Source organism: Lepisosteus oculatus, chromosome 27 (assembly GCF_040954835.1).
Source record: "Lepisosteus oculatus isolate fLepOcu1 chromosome 27, fLepOcu1.hap2, whole genome shotgun sequence".
In the NCBI taxonomy this organism is placed as follows: domain Eukaryota; kingdom Metazoa; phylum Chordata; class Actinopteri; order Semionotiformes; family Lepisosteidae; genus Lepisosteus; species Lepisosteus oculatus.
Window position 1 is genome coordinate 9,324,172 of NC_090722.1, and position 23,181 is coordinate 9,347,352.

Genomic DNA, 23,181 nt, shown 5'->3' on the forward strand with positions numbered 1-23,181 from the left:
AGAAAACACTTTTTCCCTTAAATTGTAATAGAATTTTCACACCACCATTGCCCAAAATATTAGGAAAGCCACCCCCATCTGGAAAATCTTACAGCTCAAATCCTTCTCCTTCGTATATGAGACTATGGAATTGAACTGCTCATCCTCTCCATAAAAAGCCTCCTGGTGCTGCTACTGATTCTCGTCTGCTGCCATGAATAACAACTGTACCTCCGTAGTACAGGTTTGTTGCAGTCTGGAATTAGGTTCTCAGCCAGTACACTGGGCTTGTCAAGAGATGACTGGTAGTTCATTAACCCAGGGATCTCATCCAAATGGGCTAAATTTCCTTCTCTCATTTGTAAGCGTGCTTTGAATGCTTCTGGTACTCTCCATCTAAACACTGCTACAGGTCGTGCTGTTGCTGCTGTATCAAGGGCATGAATTGAAAGCACATATAGAAGGGCAAGCATCAATTCAGTGTATGTATAAATAACCTGGGTTCAGAATGTCTTAACTGGGTTGATGACAACCACCATGTTCCCCTGCCAACGTGCTGCTCCGGGACCTTAAATTTCCTCTGGCTCCTCCCACTCCTGCAGTTATTCTTAGCTGGACTTGTCGCGGTTCAGAGCTTCGTCCCAAGGGGATGCGCTGATCATTGCTGGTTATGTAATGGTATGGACATCGGGACAGCCGGACATCATGTAGTGCACAGTGTGCAGTGCCAAGTAGTCATCTCATTAACTGATCAGATCCTACCTACATGATAAGGGGACAGGAAAACGCAGTGCGAGCAAGCCCAGGTCTTCCAGACACTTGGTGAATCCAATTTGTCTACAGTTGATGGACCAAAGCCTCTCTGAATGCTAATCCTTCCTCCCAAAGGCCAACTCTGGCCCCTTGAAATCATTTTCTTATTAATTGATTATGTAGTGTTTTTCTTGTCTGCAGATTCTACAGCGCTAAGCGCCCTACAATGACCAAATGCTAGTCAGGTTCTCGGCTTTAACGACTCATTCAAAGAACAGATGGAGCGCCTGAGGATCTTGTGAGCAAGACAAGTGATGTCATACTGAGAGTAAACTTCGTAGAGACCCCTCCAGAGTGATGTTTTAACATTTTACTTTCTTGCTTTTTTTACCCCAGCTTGTGTAACAGACTGAGAGTACGGGATGTAGAGAGGTCTATGTGACAACAGTTTCCTCTGTCGTGAAGAATATACAGGGATTGCTTCTTTGGCAGTGATGCCACTTGCTTTTGACTTTCACAGCTGACCGGTCACTGTTTTGAGCCTCATGGGAGTTTTGTTTGTTTGGCTGAGGCTTTTCACAGCAACTTACATGTGCGCTCCTCTGTGCCGCTGGGTGTTTTACTGAAGCCCTCTTGAGCCACAGTACCTCGTTCCAGGGTAAAATCGCTGTGCCCCTCCTGGGATTTGAACCCGCAACCTTCCAATTACACTGTTGTTGGTCTCCACAAAGACGTGTACAGGTGAATGAGTGGTGGTTTACGGTAAAGAGATCACAACGGAGACCAGGACTGGCAGTCTGGCACACAGATGCTTAGTCCGTTCCTGTCTCTCTTTATTCTTCTGCTTATAAATGTTTAAACGTGTTCAGCCCTGTTGCTGTGCAGCGAGACAAGGAACACTCAGCTCCCCCCTGGGGGAATACTCATGAGCCCTGCAGCCTCGGTGACTGAACACCTGCCACTGTGTGTGTGTGTGCGCGCGTGCACGCGTGTGCGTGTCTGTCTGAACGGGGGCCTAGTGAGCCTTCAGACAGCTGCTCAGGAGGCGTCAGACACCCACACCAGCTCGCGCTTCGCGAAACCTCACAAGCGCCGACTTCGCCCCCTCGCGCACAGACAAAAACCACACACACTTGGCGAGACGCAGAAGAACGCGTTGCTCAGTTGGCCGCTCAGCAGGTAATTGATCCAGTAGTCTGATGCTGACATTTCTGGAAGGTTCCATCTGTCCCTCCAATTTTCGCTGACAACTGCACCTGTTCTTCATTACCCTGAGGCCACGCCGGAAATGGTCTCTTCAGGTCATCATTTTTTGCTTTTTTTCCTCCTCCCCAAGACAGACACACACACACACACGTTCAAAAAATAGCAGAAAAACAAGAGCCGGGAATATCTGCCTGTAGTCTTGCTCAATCAGGAGGATATGGAGGTTGATTAACTCGGAGACAGGGAATTTCTGTAATATCCTTATAGGAGCCATCCCACAGGATTACAGCTGTGATTACTGTCTCAGTATTACTTAACATGCTCCCCCACGCAGCGATCCACATATTCTGGAGTCCTAAACGGTTCTTAAAAGTGGAGTCCCTGGTACATCCCTTTGAGGTGCAAAACTGACAGCTGTTCTGTACACGTATCCTGTCTTTGAATGCTAAACAAGACGGGATGAGCAATAACCTCTTTTTCGGCGGGTATTAATTATAGATTAAAAATCTAGTAGCTGTGTCTGTGCTTGTGGGTGTGCGTGCACATGCGTGGGAATGTGTGTGCAGTGGCTTGCTCAGCGTGGCACAGCGAAAAGGGGGACTTGAACCAGGAACCTCCTAATGAGAAGGGCTTTGGCTTAATCACTGGGCCTCCATCGCCTTCCCTTAGTGGCATTTCACTCCCTGGCAAGATTGCCTAAGCGTAGTGACATCTGACACACAGCCATTTCATCACTGAAACAGGCGTTCTTATCAAGCGATTTCCTAATCCTTCTCCTGTGTCTGTGTGGTGCGTGCACAGCATTTTTTTAACCTTCCTTGCTTCATTAGCTCCCCCCCCATGATAAGCCCTCTGAAGAAATCGCTGCCTGGATTCCATTACCCTGCCAGCCATTTTAAAATGAGCGCCCTTCGCCAGAGTGTAATTTGTCTATACGAGGACCTGCCCTGATGCACCAGGCCCAGATTTTGCAATACTGTTTTGTGTTGTCACGCACACTGAGGGGCTGTGTGGAGGCTGTTCTTGTGCAAACTGCTAGGTTGCTGCCTTGTCTCCCAGGAGCTGGTCTCCTGGGTTTCCAGTCTAATCCCTCTGTAGCTGAAACCCATGTCTGACTAGGTTGTGGTAGCCGTCTCTTGCGCAGGCATTGGCTTGAGGCTGGTCCTGCCCTGCTGGGGCTGAAGGGGGTGGCCGGGATCTCCCTGGGTTCTGTCTCAGTCGGCGTGCGAAAGGAGTGTTGTGATCGGACCTGCTGTGGGTGCTCGGTGCCCTGCTCTGTCAGGCCTTGCTTCCCACACGCTCGCCCTTCCCATCTGCTCTCCTTGCCTGTCCTTCTGTAGCTCCGGCTGCTGATATGTCTCAATTCTCTCTCTCTCTCTCAAGTGTGCTCAGCTCAGAGTCCATCACTCCGGCCATTCTCTCTCTCTTTCTCCCTCCCCTTTCCCCCATCTAAATGGAATGCCATTCTGATGTGTATTGGCACGGCGGTTTCACCTTCCTCTCCCCCTGTCTGTTCTACTAATTTCTAGACGTGACGAGTCTCTCCGTCCCCCCTCTCTGGCCTTTCTCCCTCCAAGTTTCTTCTGCTTTCAATGTGCTATTTATAGCATGACGAGTCTCTCTCTCTCCCCCCCGGCTCCCTGTCTCCGCAGTACGGCCAGTAACTCCCCTCGCAGCACTCCCAGCAACTCGCCGGCGGTGCGCAGGCGGCTCCTGGTGGCCAGCCTGTCCGCCCGTTCCTGCGACAGCGAGGGGGCGCCCACCCCGGACCGCATCTCCGACGCCAACCTGGCCCCCGGACCCCAGCCGGCCCCCAGCTACCCCCTGGCCGCCCGCAACTTCGCCCGCAATGCCAAGGCGAGTATGGCTGACAGGCCGCCGATGAGCAGCCCCACTGGCTGAATCCATCTTTACGGTCCTGTCGGAGAAACGGCCGAAAATCCACAGAGGCCTCCTGACTTCTTAAAGGGGCCCTGCCACACTGTTTTTATATGTAGGCGTCAGAAAGAATCGGCGTTGATGATTAACCCACAGTGAATTTCAAACCACAATAAAAAGTAAAATGCACACAGTAACATGTCAAATCTGCCATTTACATTACAAAAGAGACCATTACCAGGCCTACACAGCGCCGATTCAGAACGAGGCAATGAAACGGCCTCATTGAAGGGCCCTATTACATTGTAAACAAGCAGGCTTGTGAATACATGTTTTTTAATCCAATAGAAATATTGCTGCCGATTCCTAGACGGTCTTGCCAGCACATATTACTTACTTGTTAACTCTGCCTGCGGATCGTGTTGGAACAGTTCTGCGGTGAAATGTCTTCTGCACAAACTGTACTTATTCACTGTACATCGCGTGACATTAGTCACTGTGAAGGTTAGCGAGCAGTTAGGGCCATTCCACGCCGCACTTCGGGAGAACTCAGATTGCGAGTTTGCAACACCATGGCGACTGGCTGCGCTTTCACAAACTTTGAGATTTTGTGCTTAATTTGAAATTTGTAAAAAAAAATGCGATCCCTTAAATTAATGTATTTGGTTACTGGGGTTGAACACACTCCTGAGTGTTTGGGACTGCAGTTTCTCCTTATGTGTCTGAAAATCCCTTTGGTCTGGATTAATTAATCCTGCCATTAATTCCGGTGTACAGTAGCTTCCAATACCTTGGTTAAATCAGACTCCCTGTAGCTCAGCTGGATCAAGGCTAGCGATACCAGTCGAGCCTACCACTTTGTGAAATGTCTGTGGTTATTTTACAGTTCAGTCTTACTGCCTTTGAAATAATTGCAGTTGTTTCAGACTTAATTTAAGACTAAATTGGACATTATGTGGTTAAGGGTGGACATAATCTATTTCTCTTTTCAGAGCTTGTTTTGGAAAATGTGGGTGTTATCCTCTATAATGGAGTGTGATGCTTTAATATTTGTGTGTTAAGTGCTGGTGGCTATTCTGTTCTGAACTGCCACACTTCTTAAAATATAAGCTTTTTTCTACTTTGTTCTACAACAACCTCAGCCTTTTGTAACAGTAAGGCATAAAAAAGAACATGCAGAGTCAGGGGTTATTGCAATATACACTGCCTAACAGAGACAGCTTAGTTTTCAGTTTAGTTCAGGCATTGATTTTGGAATTAAAATATCTCATTAAAGTCAAATGCATCAACCTTCAATTTCTGTAATATTTAAGAATTTAAAAATGGTAATTTTATGCACAAATTAAACTTTTCTTTTTTTTCTCTCCTTAGAAAATGCAGAGCTGGTACAATGTAAGTAAGCCTTTCCTTTCCTTCATTCAGTTGTTACTAGAGAACATTCTGGAACGTACCATCACACAGCGTTGTCCTGTTGCTGCCTTCCTATAATGCACTCTGACACCTGAACCTGGAGAGGGGGACAAAAGAAAACCATTTTAAAGTTGACTTTTAAAGTAAAAATTGGTGGGAAAACCAATTTCTGATTTTGCTTTAGGTGCTAATTCACTTGGTATTATCGTACACCACTCAATGTTTGTAGTGTATCGTTAGATTGTCGCCCGTCATCCAAGCTCCACAGCTTCGTGCAAGTGCATGGTTTTCCAAAACCAGAAAGGTCCGGAAAGCCTGGAAGAATGATTCCCAGAAAGTGAGTGATAAATACTTTCCCTTCATCCAGGTCCTCAGCCCGACATACAAGCAGAGGAACGAGGACTTCAGGAAGATTTTTAAGAAGCTCCCTGACACTGAGCGTTTGATAGTGGGTAGGTGTTGGCTGGGACGCCGCTGCTTATGGACCAGGCCTCTTCTCTCGTAGACACAATAGTCCATTTTGCAGAGAAGGCGTGGTACGTTTTGGGTTTCAGAAACTCCACCCTCATGTTCAGCGATATCAGCTTAGGAGATAAGGCAAAGAGTCTTGATGAGATGTCTTTTCGAACATCGTCTTGAAAGATTCCATTTATTTACCCTGAGAGAGGAAACAACAGGATTTTTCGAAGTATTGAAAATCCACGAGACTGAACTACTTCAGGTTCGGCAGCGTAGCAAGAGTCAAGACCCCTTGGTGGACATCAAGAGGAAAATCATTCAAGTGGTTCATTCTGTACAATATATGGGAATATGGTACAAATCTGCCCTCTGTGTTGTTGAAGTCCACTATGTGGTATTCCTTGGAATAGAGTGAGATGTTATTCAGAAAGCTGCTTTTAATTTAATGACACTGGTAGGAGTGACAGGTCGGGACCTCCCTAATGTATTTTAAGAGAAGTAGTGGAATTGATGACTGGTGGTTGAAAGGCCATAGCAGAGCAAAACTCTGTGTGCTGGCGATTCTGGTGGGAATATAGTCCCTCTCCCCGCCACTCAAAGTCAGATCTTTAAGGTCCTTTTCTGATGCATCATCAAGATGGTTATGGATGGCTGGCTGAATAAAATGGGTTTAAGTGGGGTTCTAAAAACATTCCATACTCAAAACAGGGGTGTGGGCCTCCTGTGTTCAGGAGAACACGAGTCTGGGTCATGCTACAAGCTGCAAGCTGACAGTGCCCAGGATGCACTAAGTTGGTAGGGCAGGATTAGTCAATTGAGACTCTCTGTGATACAGCGCCCCCTGTGGCCTCAAGAGGGGCTTACAAGCAGGCAGGGCTGTTAGTGAGGGATGTGCCTCTTCTCAAATTGCCACTGAACTTCCCATGCGGGGCTGTGTGGCCTGTGATGATCCACATGGGATGGCAATAGTGTTTTAAAAGAAACCAAATGCATTACGCTCCAAGAGAACGACACTGGAGGACATTGCTGAGTGCCTTTGTGATCTCTGGCTGCTGTCTGTACCCCAGATTACTCCTGCGCCCTTCAGAAGGACATCCTTCTCCAAGGACGCCTGTATCTCTCCGAGAACTGGATCTGTTTCTACAGCAATATCTTCCGCTGGGAGACCACAGTGAGTGCACCTCTCGCCCCAGTCCGCTTTTCAAGTAGACACACCTGCGCGCGCACACGGAAAGTTTCGTTTTTGATTATTCTAATGTCCTTATGTATTTGGGTTTTTTTTTTTATTGGCAAAGTTGGCTTTCTGTAGCATTTTGTGGCACTATGGTGACAGCTCCGTGGCTCTCTCTGTCTCAGATCACTATTCAGCTGAAGGATATCACGAGCCTGACGAAGGAGAAGACGGCCAAGCTCATTCCCAACGCCATTCAGATCAGCACGGAAGCTGACAAGGTAAGGCAGAGGGCCGGGAGAAGGCGTGTGGCTGTGTGGGGCAGCCGTGGTACAGGCTGGGCAGTGAACACACACCTAGAGCAGTAGGCGAAGTTGCAGCGACAGTTGCGCCCAAAATTCCTTTAACAGATAAGTCTGGTTTCGAAAAGTCGCTCACAATGTGCACGTAGCAAATGAAACAACTTCAACCTCTCGGCTGTCTCCCCTCCTATCTTTTAGGGTGCTTCAGCTCGTCGCCCAGCCTCTGTTTGAGCCGGTCTTTCTCTCTTACGCCCTCAGCTGTCAGGTTCAGCAGCCTGGGCCTTCGGCTCAGGAGCTCTCCCGCAGAGCTCAGTATTCACCACCCCAGCTATGAGGCAGCCCTGATTTGGGTAGGCAGGAGGCCAGCTGTCAGGTATCCTGATCGGAATAACTGACAGCTGGGTTATCTTAGACCTGGTCACAAACGGGCCACTCTTCTCAGGATTAAGAAAACAGGCTGCCCAGCTTCCTCCCTTGCAGGGATCAGGGACAGATGGACGTAGCCAGTCAAAGCTGTCCTGCCTGTATTTGAGAGATGGGAGGAAAATGTCCTTTTGCACAAATGGACACCCAGGACCTAGTAGATGGCGAGAGGCAGAGATAACCATCACAGAACCGTGCGTGCAACATTTTAGTACAGTGATCTCCATCTCTATCCTTGGAGAGCTCCGGTCTGTTACGTTTAATATTTCTAATGTCTAAAGAACCTGAAACAATTCAATTGTGAGCAATGTAAGCATGTTTTGTTTTTGCTGAGTGAGGGAACTTAAGGATAATTTGGAACGATAATCTGAATAGCCTTCGGCTCTTATCTGAAGAGTCCACTCAAGGATTAGAATTGTTCAGCCCTTCTTGAGATGCAGATACCTGAGAATAAATGTACGATGTCCGATTAGACATTACTGAAAGAGAGAGAGTAAAACAAACTCTCTCAAACAAACTCTCTATGTGTCTGCGCTGCTATGAGCTTTCTCATACCCTTCTGGAGCCTGATTCTCATTTGTAGATCCCACTGCAAACACCCGATCGAACAGCTGAGTCTGCCTGAAAGAACTGAAGTGTAAGTTGATCTCTAGGTGGAGCTGGCTCTCTCGAGCCGCCCTGTTGTTAACGGCTTCAAACGTGAAGGTTTCGTTCCCGCAGCACAGTTTTATTCATCCCCAGATTCGAAGAGCCTGCCCTGCTTTTGTTCTGGGAGGTTGCAGAAGGCGAGCGTGTTTGGATCTGATGGTTGAGATCCTTCACCTGCATTGCTTGTGTTTCTCCAGCACTTTTTCACCTCGTTTGGAGCCCGGGACCGCAGCTACATGCTGATCTTCAGGTTGTGGCAGAACGCCCTCTTGGACAAGGTACGTCCACGTGCGTCCAGACAGCCCGCTGTGTGTGTTCGCTTCGACCCGTGTGTCATACAGACGCAAATGGGTGACATCTGTGTTCCAGTGGCGAATCGGGCCTCAACTGCTAGAACACTGGCAAAGAGTAGATGATTGCAGACAACCAGATTGATCACGTGTGGCTTTAGGGATGACACAACTGCAACCACCATCTAGCCAGCGATGTGAGTCTGTGAGTGGCTAAGTGTCTCTCCCCCACTCTCTCCCTCAGCCTCTGTCCCCGAAGGAGTTATGGCACATCGTGCACCAGTGTTATGGCACGGAGCTGGGCCTGACCAGCGAAGACGACGACTACGTGTCTCCCACTGAGCACATCAACGGGCTCATGTGAGTTCATCTTGCAGTCGGGTTTCCGATGGGTTGGCCGTCCCTCCTGCCTCGGGCCCGGGGGCCATACCTCAGCCGGGATTTCTGAAGGAAGCGGACACATTCGTTTCAGTGCTGCAGGGCCTGATGTAGAAGACTCATGTTTCTCCTGCGAGGTGCAGAAGCATTCTGGGGAAAAATCTTGACAGTCTTACCATGTTGGCTCTTCTTAGTTCTCGAATGAGCAGCCCCTTGGAATAACAGGACACCTTTAGAGTGAGCTGGCCTTTGCCAACAGCAGCTGCACTGGGAGAAGGGGGCAGGCACCTTAAAGAAATGCAGAACACAAATGCATGTGACCATAACAGTAGCCAATATTGGTGAATATATGTGAATAGTGACCATCGGCTGACCACACAGTGCACTTCTGCAAAACTGAATTCGCATCTCCTGTGGTCTCACTCAGGATTTGGACCAAATTTTTCATTTTCTCTGTTGCTCAGTTTCCAAGCTGGGGGAGGAAAATGTCATGTGGCCGAAAATGCTGTACAGACAGGGTGCACCAATTGTGTTCATGCTTTATTTGGATATTAATGGCTTTATAACCCCTTCATAACTGCTACGCTGACATTATCATTGCATACAGTGCTTTTACTGGGATGTGTGAAAATGACATAACATGTGCATTTGTGCTTGTTACAATGTGATGCTATTATGCAGCCAAATTCAGATAAAGCATCAATACAGTTGACGTCTCCTGCAATCTTACCACCTAGCTTGGGGTCAGAGTTGGAATTTAAATTTCAGATGCCCTCTCTCTGCCCTGTCCAGTCCGGGGGAGGAGGTGGTGTCCGAGCTCTTGGAGCTGACCGGCAGCGACCCTCCGTCTCGGAACAGCGTGGACCTCAAGCTGGATCCCAGCCCCCTGGTGGACCGGCAGGGGTCCAGCCGCCTGCACACGTCGCTGGAGAGCGACGGGCCTTCGGTGAGTGCGCAGCCCCCCACGTCTTTCCGAAGACGCGCAAGAGCTGGAAAAATCTCCGGGTTGTCCCGTGCAGTTGTTCAGAAATTATTCCTGCGCTCCACAGCCTTCAGTTTTGTCTTTGATTTTCCATTTCTTTTCCATCTTCTACAGTGTACACTGTTACTCCCATTTCAGCATTGTCTGCAGTTCACTCGAATCTGTGGTGTTGATTGGGACGAGCTGTGGTCCTAATAAGCACAGTTCCCTGTTTTACTCCACTGATGACATCACCCCACTTTGCACATACTGTATAATTTGAGTACTGTCGTCTATACAATATCCTTTTCTCAATCCAAAGAAATACATTTTCAGTAAATTCTATGTAATAATATAGTTCAGAACTACCAGAAGTAAGAATTATCCTCTGTAATTACTTGGTTGGGTTCTGTAAGTCTTTATATGGATGGCTGCTATGTTAGCAAATTTTCTGTTACAGTTGGAAGAATATCACCAGGCATTAAGAGATGTTTGTCTTATGGCGATGCATACTTTTGTTTTCTTGGGTTCCAAGTCAGTGAATGAGCCATTTCCCTTTCATGTTTCTGAAACACTTCACAGCGTTATTTATGGTCCTTTTGCTGCTATAATTCTGAAAGAAAAGTTCTGAAATATTAAAAAGTCTCTCTTCTGACATCTAGTTTACCTGAGCTTTTTTTTTTAATTGGATCTTATTTTCTTAATCTTTTTAGAAAATCCCTTGACTCTTTATTTTTATTAAACTATTTGGGCCACAGCTTTCTAGTATTTGATTTCCTCAACCTTGGGATAAATCTGTTCTGCACTTGAAGATAAATATCTTGAAGCATTCACTACTGATTCCGTAGCTTTCTGCTGCTTTTTTAACTCTCTCATTTGCTTTCCTGAAATTTTGAGACTCGGTCCCTCTCTGTTTTGCCCTCAGTTCCTGGATGACTCGGAACCTCGCTCTGACAGCCAGCAGGACGTCTCGTCCAATCATACGCTGACACCCCTGTCCGAGAGGGTCAAGGGGGAGGGCCCTCTGAGCAACCTCTCCTCATTGGACATCGCCAATGACGACGACTTGCCCACCGACCTCAGCAACTCCTCTGACACGCAGGAAGAGAGTAGGTTAAATTGGGCAGTGTGTCCATCCATCTTAATGCCGTTTGTGTTTCTCTTTTGGCACCTCTCCTGTCTTCCTCACTTTCCATTTTTGTGGTCGGGTCTAAGTGTTGGTCAGTTGGTAGAACTTGTTATTGTCTTGTTTGATGTAAAGACTAAGTGTTCCAGTTCAGATAGGGAGTATTATCTAGTATCATACTTTGCTACTGTACAAAGGCTGAGTTAAAAATGTTTCTGCATCTTAATTTTTTGTGGTAATCAAATAATAATGTGGTAATAGATAATGATCTATAAATAATACATTTTAATGAATTGAGAAATGCTGTTATCCAATTACTTTAATGGTGTTTTGCCATTATTAATTTACCCTTTGTATCATTTTTTTCTTTTCTAACAAATACAAATGTGCAGCATTGAACTTGGCACTGTACAGTATATATTTGGCACAACTCCAAGCACCAGACAGAGGAGAAACAACCACTGCAATATCTGTCAATTTGGATTTACAAGTTTAGAAGGTTTCTTGATTTATTATAACATTCCCCGTCGATGAACTGGCTTCATCACTCTGTTCTCTTCCCCACTGATAGCTGGTGTGTGGGGGAGTGCACTGGCGAACTCCGGCTGCCATCACATCGCCCAGGTGGGGCTGCACACTGGTGGTGGTGGAGTTGTTCTTGTTAGGATTCTAACATTGTAATACAATAAAATGGAAAGGAGTCCAAGGGGATGAGTACTTTTGATTGCGGCTGTACAATTCTCCAGCCTCCGCCAGGGCACTGACCAAGGCCCAGTGGGAGTGGGAGTGGGAGCGGACGATAATGGCCTGTGTGTGTGTGTGTGTTCAGGTGAGGTGGAGGCTTTCTGCGCCGACCTGAATGGGCGTCTTCACATCAACGCGGTGTACCGGATCGGGGTGGACCGACTGTACGAGCTGCTGTTCGCCGACTCGCACTTCCTGCAGGACCTCTTTGAGCAGCGCCGGTTCACGGGTGAGGACCCGGGGACGACCCCCTTTCACACTGGTTAAACTTGCACAGCAAACGCTGTTTGCCAGAAATGTCACGGCCTATAAAAAGAAAGCTGTATGAATGGTACTCTTGTGGGAAGGGTAGAATTTAATGAGCCCATTTAAGTCTACCCATCATTAAATAGCTTTGCATGCAGTGTTCTGAATACTTGACAATTCAAAATCTTCACGTATAGGTATAACTGTTTCAAAAATATCTCACGTTTTACATGATGTTTCTTTCACTGGGAAAATTTTGAATCCTCGGAGGGTATTTGGTGAATTTGGCATATTCAGAATATGACTAGGTTTGTGGATAATATCTTGTTAATCTTGTTTACATAGCATTGAAAAGCTTTCCAAAATATGTGTAGCAAGCTGGCAAACAAAGGGATTGTAGTGGCAGTGGACCGGCCACTAGAGGCCGCCAAAAAGCATGGAATTGTTGTAAATAGACACAATGGGTGTCATTTTATTACAATGCTGATTGGGCGTAATATTGCACTCTCACATGGGTGCAGTTAGTAGTTTTATTTCATATATATGTATATGTATAGAGATGTCTGAAATAAAACTACTTTTTTATTCATTTCCATACCCATCACCCATAATGTAATAATCTTTATATAGGGCTTGCACTGTTCTAGTTGTAGTCCTGGAAAATCTTACAATAACACTACTGGCACTGCTTTTGACTTTTCATTATGATCTGCATCTGGAACTAGCCTCATTTAAGGTAAAGTCCAATTAAAATTCCCATGAGGATTCCCAACTGTATTTGTCTGAGCTCATGTCCCACGAGCAGCTGTTGTGCTTGAAGTGAGGAGGGTTTGACTCTTGGTATTCAATGGAATTGAGAGAAATTACATTTAGAATTAACAGAATATCACTCTCTTTTCATCCTGGTGGAGGGGCTTAAAAATGCACTTTGGGAATCTGTGTTGAATCTGGCTGTTTTATGGTTGTCCAGTTTTAAAAAAATAACATTGATGTTTCTTAACAATCACTTTTCTCTCTCTGCCTCCCCTTCCAATCCTCTCGCTCAGATCTGACCATGAATGACTGGCACCAAGAGAACAGTGGGAACTCCACCAGAGTGCTGACCTACACCATTGCCATCAACAACCCACTGGGACCAAAGACCGCCCCTGTGGTGGAGACACAGGTCAGAGACCAGTCACACTGCAGGGGGTGTGGATGTAGACAGCATTTGCCCCAAGAGGGAACCACTCTGTTTCTTTACCATTAGGAGTCTTCCTGTGGATTGGACCCTACAGTCCAGGGATGGCCTGAAGGGAGGGAAGGAGTCTATTGGGTTTAACATCTCAAAGACATCTAAGAGATGACATGTGTGGACCCCTCTATCCCTGGATGGCTGGGAACTGGGGAATCATGTATTTGGTTCAAAGCTCTCCAAACGTCTCTCTTAAAGATACCATGGCAGATTAAAGAATTGGAACGGAAGTTGACTGCTTGATTGCTGACTTGTGAAGCTTTCTGGAACCAGGGCTCTGCAGGAAAATAAATGTCCGTTCTGAAGTGCTGTAATGGAGCACATACTGCTTGTTTTTACTGGCATAATTGGGGGTTAAAGTACAGTATAGAAGTTGATCAGGAATACAGTAGAAGTTTCCATCTTGTATGTACAGTCCCTTGGTGTCCTGTCTGTGGAAGCTTTTTTTCTGGCTGTTGAACCCTAGTTATGCCCCATAGCAACTGTGTGTCCTCTCTCCTCCCACAGACCCTGTACAAAAGCAGCCAGAAACATGAATGCTATGTGGTGGACTCTGAGGTCATCACACACGGCATCCCCTACCAAGACTACTTTTACACCGTGCACCGCTACTGCCTCACCAGCGTGGCGCGGAACAAGTGCCGGCTCAGGTGAGCGAGCGTGGCCGTGGCACAGCTCTGCCGACTGGGGTACAGGCCCGGCCGCTTCTCCGGAGCGTAGTAATACCAGCGGGGAACGTCTCCTCTTTGCCTCAGGGTTTCCTCGGACATCCGTTACCGGAAACAGCCCTGGAGCCTGGTGAAGGCCCTGATCGAGAAAAACACCTGGAGTGGCATCGAGGAGTACTACAGACACCTAGGTAACCCTGAAAGCAAGACCTGGAGGGGTTTAGATGATTGTTACTGGCAGGATGTGTTTAATGATAATCCTTCCATTACCAGGAAGCCTATAATCCTGGTGAGGGTTGCACCAATCTGGAGCCTGTCTTGGCAGTATAGGGCATACAGTATAACTGCTGTGTCCCTCAAGGAGGTGCCAGCCTGTTCGAGGGTTGTTGTTCCTTTAAAGTAACAGGATTGACTGTTTGCTTCTGTGTGTTATTGGCCAGAGGTGAGGGAGCTGACTGTGTCAAGCTTGCTGTAGTATCGTAGGCCAGGGGTAAGGGAGCTGACTGTATGATAATAATGGTGACTGCAGTTGTATTACAGAAGCCATCATCTGGAATGACTCGTTATGTTGGAGTGACAGACATGACTGTTGCATTATTAACAGGACTGGCTACATCTGTTATTACAGCCGGGCTGCAGACTTGTTTTGAATGGTGTCTTTCATCATACGTGATGAGTAGCTGTGTGTTAGAGACTCTGAATAGGTGAGGCGATGGACTCGACACAGGTGTCTAGACAAAGAGCACCCAGTCACCTCACAGATGGGGATTTCGGCCTCCAGGAAATCCTCCACAGGTCGTGCTGCGGATGTTTCACCTGGGGGGATCGAGCCGGGTGAATGAGGGAGTGGCCGAGCGGCGGTCAAAGCGCGCGCTGACGTTGTGGGGTGTCTCTGTCAGAAATGGAGGTGTCGAAGCTGGAGGCCCTGCTGCAGACCGACGTGGTGGTCGGGGAGGCCCCCTGCAAGGGGCCCGGGCTGCGCCGGCGCAAGCGCGCCTCCGGCCGCCGGGGGGCGCTGCACGACGCGACGGGAGCGGCGGGTCCTCTCTCGGAGAAGGAGCGGCCGGCCAGAGGCGGCACAGGTAGGGGCACGGGGGGGCACGGGAGGAGGAGGAGTGGAACCAGTATTTGACCGCAAAATGTTTCCTCCAACCACTGACTTTCCAGCAACCCCCTAGCTCTCACGTGAATGAAGGATTCTTCTTTTCCTAGGATTTGTATTGATTTACTCGGGATCTTCTCATTTGACAATTTTTAAAGCATGACGTCGGCATTTGATGTTAAAGTTGTCATTATGTGCACAAAATAAAGCTTTACTGACTTGCGTTTCTTCCATTCTCTGTATTGTGAAGCAGCTTTGGTGTAAACAAGTTGAAAGCCACTCAGTTTCTGTCACATATCTCCTGTGTGGAGCTTTGATTATGACTTAAAGTATTGACTCGGCGTTGATTGGGCTTGTTAGTCAGTGCGTTAACCTCTAGCTGGCGGAGCTAGTGCCTCGCTGTTGTGAAACTGTGACCTCTACTGGTCAACAGGGGTATTGCAAGGCTTTTAGTTTTGGTTTCATCCGCTGAAAGCCCCAAAAACACCTGGTCTCTCAAGACTCGTGCAGCAGGTTTTCCTTGAATTTGCAATAGGGGATCTTTCAAACATGCAAGGTGAGTGCAGTGGAAAAGATCCCTCGTGATTATAGCAGAGATGCAGCGGCACAGATGTTAACTTTAAGGACTCGATTTAGTTGACAGAAACGAGTAAAATGCTTTATGAATCATTTCAGTTGTGGGTCTCATTTCAAAAAAGGGCACAGTGCGTTTCTTGCTTCACATCACTTTTAGAGATTAAGCAGATGAGTGACATTAAAAGATCACTCTGTTGTTTGATATGCTGATCCTGTCTCACTCTCTCTCTCAGGGGCTCAGTATTTTAAACTGGGAGAGCGATCGCAAGGAGGAAACCTCTCCACTATCCTTCTTATCGTCAGCTTCATGTGAGTTTGCCCGTCTGTACTGCTTTCTGCAGAGTATCTGCAAATATGAGGTTTGAAACTATCTTTAGACAGACAGTGGAAAACTTAACAGTTTCTCTTTGAGATCATGAAAGAAGGGTTATTAATTTTTTTAATGCATTCATCCTTTCTAAGCCGAAATATTAACTGATTGCATTCATTTCTGTGCTTGCAGTTCAGGGCTGCAATTTGTGAGCTACAGTAGCTACTGTAGACTGAATTGCATTCAGTGGGCAAATTCCACGCACGCATCTAATATATAAATCTCTCTTGCTGCGAGAACAGCCAGATCTCTGTGCTGTTGAAATAATTGGGAAGTGTAGTTCAGTACGAGTCATCATTATCTTTATCACAGCTTCAGTTGAAGGCAGTCCAAAATTTGGGGACTGGATTGCTCATATTTCGGAACCATTTTGGGGAGGGAGTTTAGAGAGTTTAGAATATTTTTGGCCAGCGACTTTACATGAGAGCAAGATAGTGGGTTGCCCTTTCTGTCTTGCCATTTGTTAGCAAGAGCAATTGGGTAATCAGTCACGCAAACAATCACCCTGTCCTTTCGGGACAAATGTGTGTAAATTTCTCCTATTACGACATGCCCCAGCCCCACTGATAATGTGTTTCTGTTTCGAGAGGCTGTTCTCAGCGTTTCATGTTTCTCTTTCCCTCTCTTCCTCTTTCTGCTCCTCACTAGGATCTGTGTCAGGTACTGTACACCCCACCTGCTCTCCCAACACTCACAAATTGTCATCTCGCGTCTGCTGCTGTTCAGTTGTCCACCAAGAGACATTTCTGCTCTGGTTGCTCTATCAAAGGAATGATCCTTTCAGTACAGGTTTAAAGGTGAAAAATGGCCAATTCCCAGGAAAGCTGTGAAAGTGCAATTGGACTTCTTTACACAAAGGGTGGTGGAAGTAGGGAGCAATACCCTTGCTCAGTTGAAAGGGCTGGATGAGATCCAGGGATCAATGAGCTACTATCAAACAGGCTAGATAGGCCAAATGGCTTCCTCTCATTTAAAACCATTCTTTGGAATACATTTAAAGACATCTGTCTTATCTCTTTCTCTTTGTATTCATCTTTCTCTCCTCATCCCCCCCCTCTTTGTTTGGATATGGTGGTGGGTGGGTTCTTCAGTAAAGCAGGCGTCACACTACAGTACATGACTCGACACGACTTCGCGTCGGAGAGCATGGCAAATTTAACGACTGCAGCTGCTGAATCTCGCTGCCTTTTCCGTCCAGTTCGACGAGCCTCTCCTCCATTTCCACAGTCCAAAACACTCGCTTTCCTTCTTTCCCTGCATTCCCTGCATTGTACTTCCGGCTGAGCCCTCGTTGGCTGGTGACCGTCGCAGACACAAGAGCCCACCCCTACCTGTTTGATTTTGTCGTAGCAAGTCACAGAGAGTTTTAGGGGCTGTTAAGAGCGCTATGACAGTCGCTGGGGGTGTCACACAACACAACTGACGGTAACAGGCTGCGACTCTCTACAGCTCGCCGTGATTTTCTTGTGGTTATTTAAATGAAGGCTACAACTGAAAATCCTAGAAAAAGTCGTGTAGTGTGACACCGACACAATAAGCAAACAACACCACAGCAGGATGATAGGCTGATTCTCTCTCTCTGTGTCCGCCTCTTGGCCCTCAGTCTGGTGGTGCTGGTGGCCCTGAACATGCTGCTGTTCTACAAGCTGTGGTCCCTGGAGAGGGCAGCGCACACGCTAGAGACCTGGCATTCCTACGCCCTGACTGACAGGTAACGGACGATGCCACTCCAGACCGAACCGTACCGTGCCTTAACACTCGCACTCCTGTCCAGGGCTTAAAATGATTTGTCGACTTTTAATTAAAAAAATAGTGCTTAGCCAGACTAAGATTTGGCTTAGCCCCCCTGGCCTTAGAAGTGGGGAGTTATCCAGTGCTTATCTGTGGTATTGATCATGTTTTTCTAAATGGAAAAAGTGGTGTGAAGAACGAATGTTGCCGAACTTGGCTGCTGTCATCCTTCCCGAAACTTCACGTGAACTTGACCCCTGACATCCCTCCCGAACGTTCGCGGTAAACTGCGCCGAGAGCAACCAGGGCTGTCTGCGTTGGAGAGCGGGGCCAAGGAATCTGGGCAGGGTGGCTCAGCGCTCGGCTGTCTCTTTCTCTCCCTCAGTAGCAAGCTCCCTCAGACGGCCTCGGAGTGGGCTCAGATCCTGGAGCTGCAGAAGCAGTTCCACCAGGCGGAGATTCAGAAATGGCAGCAGATCCTGAAGGCGTCAGTGGGGCTGCTGGACGAGGTAAAGAGTCCGTACTGTCCGGGAGCTACTGTTACTGTTGCCTGGCGAGGCCTAAAATTGATGAGTCTTATCTAAAAGGTTAAGGCTCGGCAATCAATTCAGGACTAGAAAAATGTACCAGTTCCTAAGAAGCAATGCAGAATGGCTAGCTTGATCACATCACTGGCTGTAAAATTAAGCACAAACTGAAAGTTGGCTGATTAGCTCAATAGAGATGGGATACATGCTCGGGAATTTGGCTATGTTTTGGGAAATTGCTGCCAATTAAACTTGCATTCAACTCCTTCAGCTATAGGCTCATAAAATCCAGAATGCCTGTCAAGACTCTTAGTTGTCCTAGACTGGACGAGTGAGTCAGGTTTACTTGCCATGTAATGGTAAAGGAAACTGGCTACTTTTGTGACAAAACACCTGAAGGTGTGGCTTCAACCATTGACAGCAAACAATAACGTTTCTCTGATATTCGTAAAACATGGGCTACAAAAACAGCGGTGGTGAAACCAATCTTTGAAAATCCGTGGGCATTTAAAGCATGAAACAAAAAGCACAGAGCTCCACGTTAGTAGAAAACTAAGCTTTCCAAAGTGGAAAAGTGATCATCACTAAGTTGAAAAGATAGAATGGCTACCATTGTACTGGAAGAATGGAAAAAGCAACAGCTAATTAATATTCAATTGGGTAGCAGCGTCAGCATGTGTAGGCTGCAAAGGAACAAGTAAAGGATTATTCCATGCTGAGAAGAGAAGAAAAACATTTAAATGGTGAAGCCGGAAGAAGGAGGCTCCACACCTGAAACGTCGTGTCTCTTTTCTCCTCTTCTTAGCCTGGTCTAAGCCTTTACTTGTTCCTAATTAATATTCATACCCATAATTCATTGCACCGGCTGTACCCAACTCAAACCTGAGAGGGTGTCCTTAAACCTAGGTTGCGGACACACTCAACAGCTTGTTTCTTAGCAGTGTGTTGGTGAGCTATGAAGAAAAACCCAGCATTACGCAGCTCCAGGTGTTGCTGTGATTTAAGTTCTTTATTGGTCCCCTGTTGTGTTTTGCCTGTGACAGATGAAGCTTTCGCTGGAGAAGCTGCACACTGGGATCACCACTCCAGAAGTACAACAAGACCCCCAGGCCCAGCCAGAGAGCAAACTTCCCCAGCAGTGACATCCCTTCTCCAGCCCGCGCTAAAGTACAGACTGCCCTCACAGCGGACAGGAGTTTTGTGGGGACTGTTCATGCGGGCTGTGTTCAGAGATCTGAGCCTGCTCCTCTTTGTATCTCTGCCCTGTTCCCTCCAGACTGACCCAGCACGCGCCGGCTGGACTCAACCGACCTCTGTACTGTAACTTCTCCGTTCCTTCCGCAAGGAAATGACCCATTTATCAAGTCATTTGTTTGGACTTTTTAATGTCGCAGTATTTAACAGGACGTCGAAGAGGCCAAGAACGTCTCTAGACCTGCATCACAAACATCAGATAGAGTACAGACTAAGAAATAGAAAAACGCAGATCAGTTAAATGGACAGAAAATTTGATCGCAACTTGAATGAACAGGGTCTTTGTTGTCATTCGAAATCCTAAGAGACTCTTGGCAAATCCTGGGACCTATTTTTTTTATGGACATCCCCAAAACTGTGGATTTTATTTATAAATGTACAGAAGACTCAACAAATGAACAAGAGAATTGAACTGGTTTAAAACGGGTGTGTGTGGGGAGGGGGGGATTCACTTCAGCTGAAGTAGGACTGCCTTGTTTTTTAACTGAAGCCTTGAAAAGGCTGGAAAAGGAATTCATGGACCTTAGCCAGTTATGGTTTCTGTCTTTGTTTTTCTAATGGTGTTTGTTTTGTTCCTGTCTTGTTTTGTATCGTTTACCGTCCCAGAGCAGTGGCACAAACCCTGCATCCTTGAGCCAGGCTGGGTTTGTTCAGACCTTGCAGCTTCGCGGGACAATTCTGTCGTGACTTCCGTTAAACCTTTAACAATGAGCAGGTCACACAGTCTCCAGGGTGTGAAAGTTTTAAAAATGGGCATGTTACAGCCTTCTTACCTAAAGACCTCATCTGTATTATTACAACTCATCATTTCTAGGGTCTTCCTCATGTAATCTAAACTACTGACATTCTCATGTTTGACTAGAACACGAGACCGTTATTAATTATTTTCCATTCGGCTGATGGGTTTTGTCAGCAACGCCGATGTTTATACAGCTGGGTATTTTCGTAGAGCCTGGAACTTGAACCCACAGCCTTGCACTTACAGACTTCATTCCCTCCTTCCTCCTCTCGTCTTTCTGCTGTTTCTCTTGCACCTCTCTCCTCTCTTCACCTTCCTCTGTTCTTGCCCTTCATACTCTGCACGCTTGGCTCTTTCCACGGTGGATTGTGGGTAATGCAAACGCGCGTTATTCCCAGTTTCCTTGGAGACGAGAACCCCAAGGTCCTTGGTCCCTGGCCTCTAGAAACCATGCACCACCATGCTCACAGGTATTCAGTGGGGTCTAATTAGTTGTGCGTGACTGTCACATTGGATCAGCATTGTCTTGCTGGAATGCTGTCGTGTTAGGGATAAATACGAGAGAAAGGCAGGAAGTGAGGCCGCTGGACTTGCAACGCCATGCAAACAGATTGCCAGTTTGCCATTCCTGGCCAGACATCCCCCTTGATGGGTCCTGATCAGGCTTGGCATTCAGTGGGTTAAATCACTTCATCAGTTGTGCCCAATCTATTCTGTCACTCATTGACGCACTCCTCAATTGCTGCCAACAGCAATTTGCCTATTATTGTGTCTGCTCCAGGCTTGCAGACATCCATCACAAAACCTTGATTCATCCCTGAATCTGAGGGGACTTTAGTCTAGCCTCCAAAATACTTATAGCACAAAGGTGTTCTGTTGATTAAATGAGGTATATTAGTCTTTGTTCCCTGATTTTTATGATTCTTGACAGGCAAAGTCACTGGTCACTTCATTGCAGTCAGCCACGAATTTGGTGCTGATCAGTTCATCAGATTGATGCCAAATGCGTTTAAAAAGTATCCACAATCAATTTTTTTAGAATTTTAAAGAAAAAAACCCATAAGGAGGCTTATTTTTGTTACTCTGTTTGTGTTTGTGGAGTGTTTTACATAGCCCTGAAATCAGTATTTATTAGCAAGATGGGTTGTCAACTTAATCCACAGGTATTAAAGGATTGCCCTGATCAGACTACTTTTTACCAGCACCTCAGCCTTTGAGGTGCTGGACCTTGAAGGAGACCCACAGACCTACTGACCTCTCAGCAGCAGGATCCTGGATCCCTGGTTTGATTGCAGCAATCAATTCTCTGAGCCTGGTTTGCACTGATTCTCCATACTTCAGTATCTTGAGCTGAAGCGGCTCCTTAACTTCACCTAGTCCCCTGACTCCTTGGCATCTTTGCACCATCACTGCCTGAACGCATGCACGAGTCCCTGACCAATCATTTGAGATCAGCTCAAATCAGGTAGAGATTGAATGAATGGAATAAAAGTAGTTTGAGAACATGGGTGTGCTTCTGCAGAATCTGGCTTATCTTCTGATTTTTTTTTTGTCCAGTTGAAATTCACTCATATTGATGACTTTCTGAATTTGCACTTATTTTTAGATTTTTTTATCAGTGATTGCTTAAAAGATGCCATTGAGTCAAGATACATTTTCTACAGAACTTTTATGAGGCTGGAGATTAATTCGGTAATCAGAAGTAGACTAATTAAGTGACTAAAACCTCCACTGAGTTAATGTCAGAGCCCTTCCGGGAATTAACTGTTTTAAAAAGAACAGGGGAGCAATACCACTGTGACACAATACCAAGCATAAAGAGGAGCAGATGCAACCACAGGGCTGTGGAAGCATTGAGCTCATTGTGCATCATGCAGGGCCTGATGCTGATGATCACGCAGAAGGTCGATATTTATACCACAGCTAGGGGAAGGACGTTGTAGAAGACTTGCATGGCTCAAATCTTTTTCTGGGCTTAGGATCCTGTAGAAGCAAGCTTTGTAAAACCCTGCCCTCAAGCATGGAAGAGGTGTCCTGTTCTTGTAAAGGGAATTCTGCAGTATTATTTTGATTCATTTCTTTCTCTCACCCCAGCCTGGTTGAATATGGATGAGGATGTGCATGTGGTCATGAGGAAGGGTCAAGCTCCTCCTCTCTCTCTCTCTCTCTCTCTCCAGTGCACTGAAGGCAGGTTGTCAGAAACGTGTTGAGGGTGATCCGCTGTGCGGCCAGGCGCCCCAACTGTGAACAGATGCTTATTTATTTGGGGAAATGTGTGTGTGTGGGGGGGACTTAGCGATTACTGTAATGTAAAGAAAGATTGTACAAATCCTGGAAAAAAAAAGAAATGATTGTGCTCGGTTTGTCCCTGATTCTGATTTCTGGTTCTTCAATTCTGGTTCTAAACTGTGGGGGGTGATTCAGTGTTCTGGCAGGCAGTGTCAAGATAACAAACCTGTTTAACGGTGCTCTCTGTTTTATCACAGCAGCCACTGCTAACATACTGGTTCGCTTTTATCACAGATTTATCATTTGACTTGGGGAAAACACATAGAGATTTGAGGCACCCTTAATTAAGGAAATGGGGCTCAGTTTGGTATAATATATACAGTGCCTCGCAAAAGTTTTCAGACGCTTCCTATGGTGTCCTGTTTTGTCAAATTGCAGAATGATGCATACCCATTATTTTAAACTATTATCTTATTAAAAACTGAAGTGTTCAAATTAAAGACAACTATGCACAAGATAGGTTCATGTCCCTAAAAATAAAAAGTGACACAGAAAAATAGTTTGATTTTTATAAGAACCACAAACTCAATATTTGTTGGAAGTGTCTTTTGGCAGCCGCAGGTCCTTTGGGGTAAGTCCTGACCACGGGCTGGGTGCATTTTTTTACCCATTCATCTCGGCAGATTGGCTCAGACTCTCTAAAGCTGCTTATGAACAGGAACTTTCAGGTCTTTTTGCAGATCCCCAGCAGGATTCAAGCCAGGACTTTGAGTGGGC

General features: G+C 46.5%; 1 protein-coding gene across 7 annotated transcripts in view; it reads left to right on the forward strand.

The window, feature by feature from the left end:
• The window catches only part of gramd1a (GRAM domain containing 1A), a 49,416-nt gene extending 26,455 nt beyond the window's left edge, over positions 1 to 22,961 (forward strand). For 4 of the 7 annotated variants that reach the window (XM_069185423.1, XM_069185428.1, XM_069185424.1 and 1 more), the window contains 18 exons: positions 3,591 to 3,795; positions 5,188 to 5,208; positions 5,594 to 5,678; positions 6,753 to 6,856; positions 7,042 to 7,137; positions 8,427 to 8,507; positions 8,764 to 8,879; positions 9,666 to 9,843; positions 10,784 to 10,967; positions 11,814 to 11,957; positions 13,021 to 13,139; positions 13,716 to 13,858; positions 13,964 to 14,067; positions 14,776 to 14,958; positions 15,788 to 15,863; positions 17,528 to 17,635; positions 18,041 to 18,164; positions 19,226 to 22,961. In XM_069185423.1, coding sequence (XP_069041524.1) covers positions 3,591 to 3,795; positions 5,188 to 5,208; positions 5,594 to 5,678; positions 6,753 to 6,856; positions 7,042 to 7,137; positions 8,427 to 8,507; positions 8,764 to 8,879; positions 9,666 to 9,843; positions 10,784 to 10,967; positions 11,814 to 11,957; positions 13,021 to 13,139; positions 13,716 to 13,858; positions 13,964 to 14,067; positions 14,776 to 14,958; positions 15,788 to 15,863; positions 17,528 to 17,635; positions 18,041 to 18,164; positions 19,226 to 19,324 — 2,170 coding nt within the window. In that variant the 3' untranslated portion in view covers positions 19,325 to 22,961. Of the gene's footprint in view, positions 1 to 3,590; positions 3,796 to 5,187; positions 5,209 to 5,593; positions 5,679 to 6,752; positions 6,857 to 7,041; positions 7,138 to 8,426; positions 8,508 to 8,763; positions 8,880 to 9,665; positions 9,844 to 10,783; positions 10,968 to 11,813; positions 11,958 to 13,020; positions 13,140 to 13,715; positions 13,859 to 13,963; positions 14,068 to 14,775; positions 14,959 to 15,787; positions 15,864 to 16,572; positions 17,636 to 18,040; positions 18,165 to 19,225 lie in introns of those variants that run through there. The other 3 variants (XM_069185425.1, XM_069185426.1, XM_069185427.1) reach the window with 3 other exon arrangements.
• Positions 22,962 to 23,181: the final 220 nt, after the last annotated feature.